We start from the raw sequence: 13,623 nt of genomic DNA on the forward strand, positions 1-13,623 counted from the left end.
CCTTCCGCAGGGGTGGTAGGGGTAGGGCAGGAGCAACAGGCTTGAGCCAAAGTGGGAAGTTGCAGAAGGTGCGTTCAATTACTTTAAAGGATGCACCAGACTTGGTTGAGTGGCTCGCTCAGCCTTACTCTTCTGCACCCTCCTCATCCTCTCGATCTGCACCCTCTTCTTCACTCTCTGCTATGTGCACCCCCAAAGACACTACCACCAACAACACGACCACCACCACCACCACCACATACCTTCCGCTTGAGTCACTGGAATTATTTTCCGATCCATATCAAGAGGACATTTCTGATGCGCAGCCACTCTTGGTATTGGATCAGGAAGAGGAGGTAGCAACAAGCGCTACTCAGCAGTCTGACGCCAGTACCCAGATCAGCCCAAGGAGGAGGTTGGTCCCCGGTGTTGCTGCCTACTCCGAGATCTCTACTTATAGCGGTGGGGAAGGTGACGTTGATGATGACGTGTCTAGTGATGTCACGTGGGTGCCCACAAGAGAGGAAGAGGAGGGGAGTTCAGAGGGAGATATGGACCAGCAGATAGGGAGGAGAAGCAGCAATGACTTACATTGCACAGCAGGGACAAAGCAGACTGCAAATGTATCAGGAGCGAGTCATCGACCATGTACGGTCACATCTGGCGCTCCCAGGACACCGGCACATGGCTCCGCAGTGTGGGCTTTTTTTAACGTGTCCGCTGCTGACAATAGCGTTGCCATCTGCAATCTTTGCAGTCAACGCGTTAGTCGCGGTAAGCCCAATACTCACCTAGGGACGACCGCCTTAAGAAGGCACATGAGCAGCCATCACCGAGCCCAGTGGGAGCAACGGAACACACAAAGCCACACTGCAGGCTCTCACCGTCCAGCCTCGTCTTCTACTTCTCCTTCTCCTCTCTCCTCACAATTGTCCTCCACTCCACCTTCCATCACGCCAAGCTCACATTTTTCTGCAAAAAGGCAGGCTTCCGTGGGCCTAATGTTTGAGCGTAAAAAAATGATGATGCCGGATAACCCTCTTGCCCAACGGTTGGCGGCTGGCTTGTCAGAACTCATAGCCCGCCAACTACTGCCATATAAACTGGTGGACTCGGAGGCCTTTCGCAAATTTGTGGCCATTGGAACACCACAATGGAAGGTCCCAGGAAGGAAGTATTTCTCAGAGAAGGGCATCCCAGAGCTATATGGCCATGTTCAGCGGCAAGTGAATGTATCTCTGGCACACAGTGTCGGTGCCAAGATACATCTGACCACAGACACGTGGTCTAGCAAACACGGGCAGGGAAGGTATATCAGTTTTACTGCCCACTGGGTGAACCTTCTGACGGCCGTCAAGCATGTAACCCGTGGCACCCGTGTAGATTTGGTTTTACCGCCACGGATTGCATGCAGGCCTGACTCTTCTTCTCCTCCTCCTACTCCATCCTCCTCCCTCTCCTCCTCAGCTGCCTCCTCCTTTTCCGCTGCTAGCGTCTCTTCCACTGCACCGCCCAAGCTCCCCAGAACCTATTCCACATGCCAGGTGAGACGTTGCCATGCCGTGCTGCGTCTGTTGTGCCTGGAAGCAAAGAGCCACACTGGCCCGGCACTCCTTTCAGCTTTGCGTTCACAGGCAGATGAGTGGCTAACACCGCTCAATTTGACAGTTGGTAAAGTGGTGTGTGACAACGGTGCCAATCTGCTTAGCGCATTGAAACAGGGCAAAATCACGCACGTGCCGTGCATGGCACACGTCTTAAACTTGGTCGTGCAGCGATTCCTTGTCAAATACCCTGGGGTCCAGGACATCTTGCGGCAGGCAAGGAAAATCTCGGCCCATTTCAGAAGATCTTACACGGCCATGGCTCGCCTTGCTGACATTCAGCGGCGACACCATCTGCCGGTCAGACGTCTTATTTGCGATTGCCCGACGCGATGGAACTCAACCTTCTATATGCTTGATAGGCTGCTCCAGCAGAAACGTGCAGTTAACGTCTACCTGTATGAACTCTGCGAAAGAAACGGTTCTGGGGAGCTGGGTTTTTTTTCACCGCGCCAGTGGCTGCTCATGCGCGACACATGCAGACTTCTGCGGCCATTTGAGGAGATCACCAAACTGGTCAGTCGCAGCCATGGCGCCATCAGTGACATGGTACCTTATGCCTTCTTTCTGGAGCGTGCATTGCGTCGTGTCATTGATCAGGCTGTGGAGGAGCAGGAGCGGGAAGATGAGGAAGTCGCAATGCTGGATGAATTCCCAGGGGGGGCTACTCTATCTGAGACAAGTCAACAACAGGAGTCTGATGAGGAGTCAGAGGAGGATGGTGCCGGGGCGGATGAGCAGGAGCAAGAAGAGCATGCTTTAAACCTTTCTGGGATCCCTGTTGTGCGAGGATGGGGAGAGGAGAATGAAGAGGACGACATTATCCTGGATGATGAGCAGGAGCCAGGCCACCACACCGCTTCCACTTTAGTGCAAATGGGGGCCTTCATGCTCCAGTGTTTTAATAGGGACCCCCGTATAAAAAGCATGAGGGTCAAGGACCAGTACTGGGTGGCAACGTACTTAGACCCCCGGTACAAACACAAAATGGCGGAAATGTTACCGCCGTCGCAGAGGGCTGTCAGAATGCAGCACTTCCAGGCCTTGCTTCGAGAAATGCTGCATTCTGCTTTTGCGTGCGCTGGCAGAGGAGCAATTCCCACTCCCAGAGAAGGATTTGCGGGTACCAATCCAACAGCGCCTGCAAGAAGAGGCCGGTTTGAAGATGTGTTGGTGACTTCGGATATGAGGTCATTCTTTCAGCCGACCCATCGACAGGTGTCATCCGGATCCAGCATCAGGGAACGCCTAGACCGTCAGGTGTCCGACTACATTGGGTTAACGGCCGATGTGGACGCTCTGAGGAGTGATGAACCCCTAGACTACTGGGTGGGCAGGCTTGACCTCTGGCCAGAGCTTGCCCAATTTGCAATCGAACTGTTGGCTTGCCCCTCATCCAGTGTCCTGTCCGAAAGGACGTTCAGCGCAGCAGGGGGGATTGTGACCGATAAGCGTACTCGCCTAGCTCACCACAGTGTTAACTACCTCACATTTCTAAAAATGAATGAGGCATGGATCTCGGAGGAATTCAACACATGTGATCAGTAGACCATGTATATGTCTATAAACAATTTTTGGAATCAAGCACACAGACCTTCTTAATTCATTTGGCTCACTTCCCTGACCCAAAAAAGCACACCGTACTATATGCCCCTACCCTCCTCTTTGAAGAGGTTGAGCGGTGTCATATTTCTACTGGGGCTGCTTATTATGAGGGGTTCCCACCATCCCTGTGCTGTGCTGACTTCCTCCTGGGTGTTCTTATTATGAGGGGCTCCCACCATCCCTGTGCTGTGCTGACTTCCTCCTGGGGGTTCTTATTATGAGGGGATCACACCATCCCTGTGCTGTGCTGACTTCCTCCTGGGGCTGCTTACGGTGCTGCTGTCAGCGCTGTATGTCACGGAGCTGCTGTCAGCGCTGTATGTCACGGAGCTGCTGTCAGCGCTGTATGTCACGGAGCTGCTGTCAGCGCTGTATGTCACGGAGCTGCTGTCAGCGCTGTATGTCACGGAGCTGCTGTCAGCGCTGTATGTCACGGAGCTGCTGTCAGCGCTGTATGTCACGGAGCTGCTGTCAGCGCTGTATGTCACGGAGCTGCTGTCAGCGCTGTATGTCACGGAGCTGCTGTCAGCGCTGTATGTCACGGAGCTGCTGTCAGCGCTGTATGTCACGGTGCTGCTGTCAGCGCTGTATGTCACGGAGCTGCTGTCAGCGCTGTATGTCACGGAGCTGCTGTCAGTGCTGTATGTCACGGAGCTGCTGTCAGCGCTGTATGTCACGGAGCTGCTGTCAGCGCTGTATGTCACGGAGCTGCTGTCAGCGCTGTATGTCACGGTGCTGCTGTCAGCGCTGTATGTCACGGAGCTGCTGTCAGCGCTGTATGTCACGGAGCTGCTGTCAGCGCTGTATGTCACGGAGCTGCTGTCAGCGCTGTATGTCACGGAGCTGCTGTCAGCGCTGTATGTCACGGAGCTGCTGTCAGCGCTGTATGTCACGGTGCTGATGTCAGTGCTCTGTATTACGGTGCTGCTGTCAGTGCTCTGTATCTCCTGCACCCTCTTGTTTGCCTACCCTGGTCCCTGACCTTCCCTCTCCTCCATTGCCTTCATTAGCTCCATAGTCCTGAATTGTCAGAACAATTTCCCAAATAAAAAAAAAATGCTTGTAGTTATCGATCCCAAATTCACCTCATACATGTATTATGCTATTGTCCAGGTGGTGGGACTACGTGCTACCCCCTAATAATTACCCCGTGGCCGCAAATTCGACCTAAAGGTTTGCGAAATTCGCCTCCCATTGAAGTCAATGGAGCCCGCGGCGAACGGTCGTTTTCGCGAACGTTTGTGTCCGTTCGCGTTTCGCGTTCGCGAAACGTCCCGTCGGAAGTTCGTCCATCACTATTTGTGAGGTCAGGCACTGATGGAGGAGAAGGCCTGGCTCACAGTCTCCGCTCTAATATAATCTCAAAGGTGTTCTATCGGGTTGAGGTCAGAACTCTGTGGGGTCCAGTCAAGTTTCTCCACCCCAAACTCGCTCATCCATGTCTTTATGGACCTTGCTTTGTGCACTGGTGCGCAGTCATGCACGAACAGGAAGGAGCCATCCCCAAACTGTTCCCACAAAGTTGGGAGCAATAAAATTGTCCAAAATGTCTTGGTCTGCTGACGCCTTAAGAGTTTCTTTCACTGGAACAAAGGAGCCAGACCTAACCCCTGAAAAACAACCCCAAACCATAACCCCTCCTCCACCAAGGGATTTGGACCAGTGGACATGGATGATCGAGTTTGGGGTGGAGGAACTTCACTGGCCTGCACAGAGTCTTAACTTCAACCCAATAGAACACATTTGGGAAGAATTAGAGCAGAGAATGTGAGCTAAACCTTCTTGTCCAACATCAGTGCCTGACCTCACAAATGCCCTTCTGGAAGAATGGTCAAACATTCCCATAGACACACTCCTAAACCTTATGGACAGCTTTCCCAGAAGAGTTGAAGGTGTTATAGCTGCAAAGGAGGGGCCAACTCAATATTGAACCCTATGGACTAAGACTGGGATGCTATTAAAGTTCAAGTGCATGCAAAGGCAGGCTTCCCAATACTTTTCACAATATAGTGTATATGTAAATTCTACCAGCAAAGACACTTGTAGTTATTATCAGTCAGTCTATCAGGCAGCACAACCAGGTTGTTGACCTCAGTTTTCTCTACTGCAGTTCAGCAATACTATATGGTCCAGGGCACCTTATCCAGCATAGTAAAAATGTCATTACGTCACTGCCCTGTCTAACAATGATTTTTTTTTCTTATTTGGAATTGGCGCACATCTTAAACTCCACAACCTTACCATGAAAACTCAATTACTTGACAAGCGCCGGCAACCTTAGTCATAAATTTCCTGCACAAACCCTTTAGTTCCAGAAATAACTGAGTACATCCTGGAATATAGATTTTTACAGAAGTATTGCAAATAGCACCCACAAATGTAATCACAGCCCAAATTCTCAAGCAGCTGCATTAATATCACTGTATGTGCAATTAAACATTGGATTATTGCTGAGATGCAGAACAAGCAAGGGGGGGGGGGGGGAGCAAGATTCACGATTATTACTTCTTGCTACATGAGCTACATCACAGCAAGTCGCATGTAGCCATTAACTGCATTTTAAATAATAATTAAACCTTCTGTATGTAGTGCTTACCCAGGACGCTTAGTTCTGCCACGGCGGTGCTGTTCTCATTCTTGTAGATGACCACACAAGTGTATGTCCCCGCATCCTCTTCTGTTACATTGGAAATCAGCAGATTGCTGCTTCCCAGCAGAGAGTATTTCCTTGTCCTGAAATAATAAATGAAAATGAAAAAAAGAATCAGAGAAGCAATGGGGTTCTCACTGGTTGTTGGCGTAAGGTAAAACAAATAATAAGGCTTAAAGTGTATGAAAACCAAAATCTGTCTTCAGGTTTGGCTTGACCCCTCGCAGTAACCATTTTTCTTAAAGCCGAACTCAAGGATTTACGTTCAAAAGTGTTTATTGAAGTTTTACAAAGCCAGAAAATAAATCAAGAAAAATGAACACATGGTCAGCCACATGAAATAGCCAACATAGTATATCAAGTACTAACTAAACCAGCCTTTCTCAACCTTTTCAACACAGAGAAACCCTTAAAATAGTTCTCCGGTCTCGGGGAACCCCTGCTAAAAAATAGAACTCTACAACTCATGATACATTAGTATGATGGTCAGTGGGAAGAATGGTCCTTAGCCCTTGTACACACGGTCGGACATTCCGATGGACAATGTCCGATAGGCCCGTGTTGTCGGATAATCCGACCGTGTGTGGGCTCCATCGGACTGTTTCCGTCGGATTATCCAACGGACCAAGTTTTCCAACTGGGCTATAAAATTTTCCGACAACATGATCCGATCGGCACTTTGTCCGATTATGTGTAGAAAATTCCGATCGGACAAAGTGCCAAGCATGCTCAGATCAAATTCTTAGACCAAAGCTATTGGCTACTAGCCTGAAAGTAGTCCCGTCCTAACGAAATAACGTCATCATGTTAAGTACGATCGGATTTTCTGACAACTTTGTCCGACTGTGTGTATGCAACAGTTTCGGACAAAATCCGTCAGACAAAATCCAACGGATTTGGTTGTCGGAATGTCCGACCGTGTGTACAAGGGCTTACGCTTGTGGTCATTGGGAAGAATTACCTCCTTATAGATGGCTAAAAAGATCAATGGGATCTTGGAAACAGTGGGAAATTATCTCAGAGGCAGAAATAGCCCAATGCTGAAGGAACCCCTAGCAACCTCTGGAGGAACCCTAGGGTTCCACATAACACTGTTTGAGAATCACTGAACTAAACAGTAGTCAAACATCGCATACTGGAAGCCATCATGTTTCTCACAGTAGAGGGCACGGTACTTGCAAAATAGGCTGATATTAACAGCTATGCACACCTAAATCCAGAAAACAGAGAGAAGAAAAGAAAGAAGGCTTCGACAGGAGACCCGAAGAAGAGAGAGAAAAGAAAAGAAGTAGCACAGGAAGACTTGAGACCTAGGACGCACAAAAGATCAAGGCAGCCTACAATCACAGTTGAGCAGAAGGCAGTTGCACCTTCGTATAAGTTGCCCAAGGTTCCCACATTTGGTCAAGCAACGCTTGTGAACTAACACCAGGATTAAAAAAAAAAAAAAAAACCCTCCCCCCTCAATGGAAGGGTTAAATGCTTACTAAGTCTATGGGTAGAGATAAGCTGTAATATTTCCTTTACCACTGCAGCCCTGGAAGGCTTTACCCCCTTAATGACCAGGCCATTTTATTTAGTGATATGGCGCTGCCTAGTTTTTACCGACAATTGCGTGGTGGTGCAACGCGGTACCCAAACAAAATTGACATCCTTTTTTTTCCCCCACAAATAGAGCTTTCTTTTGGTGGTGTTTGATCACCTCTGCGGTTTTTGTTTTTTACATTATAAACAAAAAAAAAAGTGACAATTTGAAAAAAATATATATATATTTTTTACTTTCTGCTATAATACATATAAAAAAAAATTAAAAAAAAATAATTAAAAAATAAAATATTCATTAGTTTAGGCCAATTTGCCTTCTTCTACATATTTTTGGTTTGCGCAAAAGTTATAGCGTCTACAAAATAGGGGATAGATTTATGGACTTTTATTTTTTTCATTGTTTTTACTGGTAATGGTAATGACAGTGATCTGACCCTAAGTGACACTTTTTTGGGGACCAGTGGCACCAATACAGTGATCAGTGCTAAAAAAAATGCACTGGTCAATGTATAAATGACACTGGCAGGGAAGGGGTTAACACTAGGGGGGGATCAAAGGGTTAACAGTGTTCCCTGGGTGTGTTCTAACTGTGTGGGGGGTGGGCTCACTGGGACAACACAGAGATCGCTGTTTCTGATAACTAGGATAACTAGGAACAGCAGATCTCCATGTTGTCCCCTGTCAGAACAGGGATCTGCCTTGTTTACATAGGCAAATCAAAGTTCTGCCTCTCTGTACCACAACATCAAGTCTGCCAGACCCACGCCAACCTGGGCATGCAGCGGGCGCGCACATGCGCACACAGTATTTCATGCACAAAGCGATATACAGGCACGTCGGTTTGTGCAGCCGAGCCACCCTGTGGCAGTATATGTGTGGTGGGCGGTCCGGAAGTGGTTAAGGCTCCATTTACACTTCGCAATTTGGAATCACGGGTGGTGTTGCCAGGTCCGCTTAAAGGCTTTGTGAAGCTAGACATTGATCTGGAGAGTCTGTAATGCCCTGTACACACGAGCGGATTTTCCGTCGGAAAAAACTTGGATGTTTTTTCCCGTGGAATTCCGCTCAAGCTTGGCTTCCATACACACGGTCACACAAAAGTTCTCTGAACTTTCGACTGTCAAGAATGCGGTGACGTACAACACTACGATCAGCCAAGAAAATTAAGTTCAATGCTTCCGAGCATGCGTCGAATTGCTTCCGAGCATGCGTAGAAATTTTGCTCATCGGAATTACTACAGACGATCGGAATTTTTAATTTCCAACTTCCGTCAGAAAAATAGAGAACCTGCTCTCAATATTTTGCTGGCAGAAATTCCGTCAGCAAAAGAACGATGGAGCATACACATGGTCGGAATATCCGTCCAAAAGCTTTTATCAGACTTTTGCTGGCAGGATTTCCAATCGTGTGTATGTGGCTTAAGCTGATCTGCAACGGTATCTGGCTCCCCTAATACTCACCTCCTTAACCATTCTACAAAAAAAAACTATAAATGTCCTTTCTTAGACCCGCCACTTTATCCATGGAGTGGGGTGAAATGCTAGCCCACCCCTGCCTCTGGAGGTAGGGTTGCCACCTTTTCTTCAAGTCACACCCAGACACTTTAGAGCACAGCATTTTTTTTCTACAGTATAAACTATACATATATTTTGCAATTAAAGAACATTTCTAATCATATGAAGTTAATCACAATAGTCCCCCTTTATATCAAAGTCCACAGAGTTCCCCTTTGACATCTCAATCCACAGAGTTCCTCTTTGGCATCTCAATCCACAGAGTTCCCCTTTGGCATCTCAATCCACAGAGTTCCCCTTTGGCATCTCAATCCACAGAGTTCCCCTTTGACATCTCAATCCACAGAGTTCCTCTTTGGCATCTCAATCCACAGAGTTCCCCTTTGGCATCTCAATCCACAGAGTTCCCCTTTGGCATCTCAATCCACAGAGTTCCCCTTTGACATCTCAATCCATAGAGTTCCCCTTTGGCATCTCAATCCACAGAGTTCCCCTTTGGCATCTCAATCCACAGAGTTCCCCTTTGACATCTCAATCCACAGATTTCCTCTTTGGCATCTCAATCCACAGATTTCCTCTTTGGCATCTCAATCCACAGAGTTCCCTTACACTGTAAGGGGGTACTCTGTAGACTCTGAGGTCAGGAAGAACTCTATGGACTCTAACATAAGGGATGCTCTGGGAACTCTGATTTAAGGGGGAACACTGAGAATGGAGAGCACTCTCATGTAAGGGGGGAACACTGTGGCTTCTGGTGTAAAGGGGAACGCTGGTGTAAGGGAAGCCCAAAGGTTCTACTTAAACCTTTGGGAGGGCAAGATGTGATCCACAGGTCACAGATTCTGCAGATTTCCCTGTGGGTATTCATGAGAATGCTGGTCAACTGTTTAATCTTTTTTATTCTTCATGGAAAGGTAAACCTGACTTTTAAGAGGCCAGTGGTAAAGGATAAATAATAACAGAGCATAGCTTAAACAACATAAAACACAACCTATAACATAGAATAACAGACTATAACATATAATCAAAATACAAACAAAGCATAAAAAAATAACAGCGAAAATTGCTTTTGATTACAAATACACTCTAAAGGCCAAGCAAATAAAATCTGTTGGAAGAGGTTTCACCCTCCTTGGTTGTTTTGTGTGTTTTTACGAGAGCAAGGCTCATTCCTTATGACTGTGTTTATTGGATTGTTCGGTGTTGGTAGGTTACGGAGCGCTCTTTGCCTCCGTGTCCTATAATTTGCCCCCTCCACAGCCAGTCAGGTGGATGATGCTTGTGGAGAAGCACAGCCGTTTGCTCAGATGGAACAATACATTACAATCAGAATTAATGACATCTTGAGATGCAGGTGACACTTGTAATCTATTGCACATTGCGCGGTACTGCCATTACACAAAGCTGAGTTTTCTCAGGATTTGTAGTGATTGAAAAATAATACTCAGGAATTCAGCAGACTTCTGACAATAATGGGAATGTCTGAACAGGAAAAAAAGGGATATGGCTAAACAAACTGTATGAAAAATTAAAAATTAAATACATATATATATACACATATATACAGTATCTCACAAAAGTGAGTACACCCCTCACATTTTTGTAAATATTTTATTATATCTCTTTCATGTGACAACACTGAAGAAATTACACTTTGCTACAATGTAAATTAGTGAGTGTACAGCTTGTATAAGGCCCCTTTCACACTGTTGGTTGCGCCTGTCAGTTTTGTCGGTGGACCTGAATGGGCGCTCCATGTTAGTCTATGGAGCGACGGATGTCAGCGGTGACATGTCCGCTGACATCCGACTCGGTCCGATATGCTAAAATCAAACGGATGGCCCTACGTTCACATCCGTCCCCTGACATGCCGACCGTTTTCATCCGATCTCTTCATAGCAAGAAGTGGCGCTCCACAAGCCCTTCCCCGCTCAGTGAGCAGAGAGGGACCTGTCATCTGCCGGCTCAGCGGAGATCAACGGAGAGATCTCCGGCTGAGCTGGTGGACTCTGGCAGACTCTGTGGCAGTGGATCCGCCTGGTGTGAATGAGGCCTTACAGTGTAAATTTGTTGTCCCCTTAAAATAACTCAACACACAGCCATTAATGACTCCAGTGGCAACCTGTGAAGCTCTGGTGAACTCCATGCCCAAGAGGGTTAAGGCAGTGCTGGAAAATAATGGTGGCCACACAAAATATTGACACTTTTGGCCCAATATAAAGATTTTCACTTAGGGGTGTACTCACTTTTGTTGCCAGTGGTTTAGACATTAATTGCTGTGTGTTAAGTTATTTTGAGAGGACAGCAAATCTCTCTCTCTCTCTCTCTCTCTCTCTCTCTCTCTCTCTCTCTCTCTCTCTCTCTCTCTCTCTCTCTCTCTCTCTCTCTCTCTATAATTATTATTATTATTATTAATAATAATAATAATAATAAAAACAAAGAAAAAAACAAAATATACCCAGATCAAGGTTTGATCTAGGTCAGTACCAGGGTTAGAGTTTGAGTTAAGGTCAGGGTCAGTATTTTTTTGGACAGGATTTTTTTATTTTTTTTAAATTAACATCAGAGTCAGTGTGTTTTAAGTAGGATAAAAAAAAACAAACAAAATGTGCATTATTGGGGCTGTACTATGGGTACGTATAACTACTAACATACATATATGTGGTATCCCTGAGATCGTCCGGAGCAGGAAAATTTATTTTGGGTTGTACTTTGGTGTAAGGTTAGGGTAGTAACAAGAAATATACAGCAATAATATATATATATATATATATATATATATATATATATATATATATATTTACTATTTTGGGCCAGTTTTCTCTGATAATAAAATAAAAATCAGGAGATATCCATTACCATTATAAATTTGTCCTGAAAAAAAAAAACGTGGTATAAACCACCTGGATGCACAAAGTAGTTGTGATGATATGTACGGTTTTGCTAACACATGTCAAAGTTGCAAAATTGTGCTGAGACATTAAGATTTATTTTTACCCTTAGGAGTGAAGGGGTTATAAACGGACAGAAAAAAAAAAAAAAAAGAACAAGATTTGGCTTCCATGGACTTCATTGGGGTTTCGGTGCTAGGTTTGGGGTTTAAGAATTTTTTTTGGCCAACGTCCAGCCAACCAAACTTCCGTCGTTCATTGGTTAAAGTGTTGTAGTCCTAAAATTAATTGGTTGTTGAGGTTTATATAAGTCTGGGTGATCATAAAACAAATCCAAAGTAAAGGACTTGCCTGGTCAGGATGAGTTCCTCTCCATGCATCCAGAAGATGGTGGGCGTTGGGTATCCAGTAACAGCACATTCAAGGACCGCATCCTGTCCTTCCACAACAGCGAGGTTGGAAGGCCTTTGCAGAAAGATTTGTTGTCGATGTAAGCCGGATTCTGCAAACAAGAAAAGCTGGTTACTTCTTCTAAGAAAAGGAAAAGCCTGGGGTGTGCATTATGATATTCAAACTGTGCAAAACATCATTTGCCTTCCCAATCAGCTTAATGAGCTCCGTATGATTGGGTTGTTTTTGGAGGAATTTTCAACAGCTGAAAAGATTTGTGTGTTCTCTACTGGCATGTAGTAATATAGCGGTGACAGTATCTGCTCGCTGCTTGCCCATTTTTACAACCTGAAAATAAATGTTTAATTCAACAATCAGATCCACTGAGTTTATACCATGCACGTTTTCTTATCAATATTTGTATAATTTTGTATGTACTGTATCAGTTCAAAGAATATCCAGCTTTTACAATGTAAATACAGTAAATAAGTGCTTTTCCATGAAGGCCAAAGAAACAGGTTCACTTACACAACCCCCCCCCCCCCCCCCCTCATTCACATAAGCTTTTATGTAGGAGCCTCCTGCTGGGTGAAAAGGCTGACTGCTGACAGAACACTGAAGCCCCATACACACTATCAGATTTTCTGCTGATTTTTGCCTTCAGATTTAAAAGATATATATAATATGAGGTCAAATCTTAGGAGTTTCAATTTGTATGCAATCAGGCAGGCCCTTCAACTACATGGTTTTGGTAAATCTGAAGATGAAAATCAGCAGAAAATCTGATAGTGTGTATGGGGCTTTAGAAGATACAAGAGCTGCTGTTTTGGGGAACCCATTAGGCAGTGGCAGCCCATCCATGCATCCGGCCCCCTAATCTACATGTGGGGCGCTGGACGCATGGATTTAAATGGGGTAGATAGATAGATCACACAGGGTAGATAGATAGGTAGAGAGTTTAATGAAATATAGATAGATAGATAGATAGATAGATAGATAGATAGATAGATAGATAGATAGATAGATAGATAGATAGATAGATAGATAGAGAGATATAGATAGATAGATTGATAGATAGACATTTTTGCTACAAACATACATACATACATACATACTTTATTAAAAGACAGACAGATAGATAGATACTTTACATAGTCAAATAGTAGGTGAAGTTGAAAAAAAGACACAGGTCCATACATTGTAAATCCCTGTATGTTGTGGTCTTTCAGGTGCCTATCTAATAGTTTCTTAAAACTATCGATACTCCACCGCTTGTGGAAGGGAATTTCACATCCTTGCCGCTCTTACAGTAAAGAACTCTCTACGCAGTTTAAGGTTAAACCTCTTTTCTTCTAAAGATAGATAGATAGATAGATAGATAGATAGATAGATAGATAGATAGATAGATAGATACATAGATACATAGATACAGTACAGCAACAAT

The 13,623-nt window shown here is 45.3% G+C and overlaps 1 protein-coding gene across 1 annotated transcript in view; it reads right to left on the reverse strand.

The window, feature by feature from the left end:
• Positions 1–13,623, reverse strand: part of DCC (DCC netrin 1 receptor) — a 987,065-nt gene that overhangs the window by 472,176 nt on the left and 501,266 nt on the right. Inside the window, exons 4-5 of the mRNA XM_077462998.1 lie at positions 12,141–12,291; positions 5,785–5,921 (exon numbers count right to left, since the gene is read on the reverse strand). Of these exons, the coding sequence (XP_077319124.1) occupies positions 5,785–5,921; positions 12,141–12,291 (288 nt within the window). The remainder of the gene's footprint in view (positions 1–5,784; positions 5,922–12,140; positions 12,292–13,623) is intronic.

This window comes from Lithobates pipiens, unplaced genomic scaffold, assembly GCF_037356315.1.
Source record: "Lithobates pipiens isolate NorthernLeopardFrog02 unplaced genomic scaffold, aLitPip1_a1.2 Scaffold_3, whole genome shotgun sequence".
Lineage (NCBI taxonomy): Eukaryota > Metazoa > Chordata > Amphibia > Anura > Ranidae > Lithobates > Lithobates pipiens.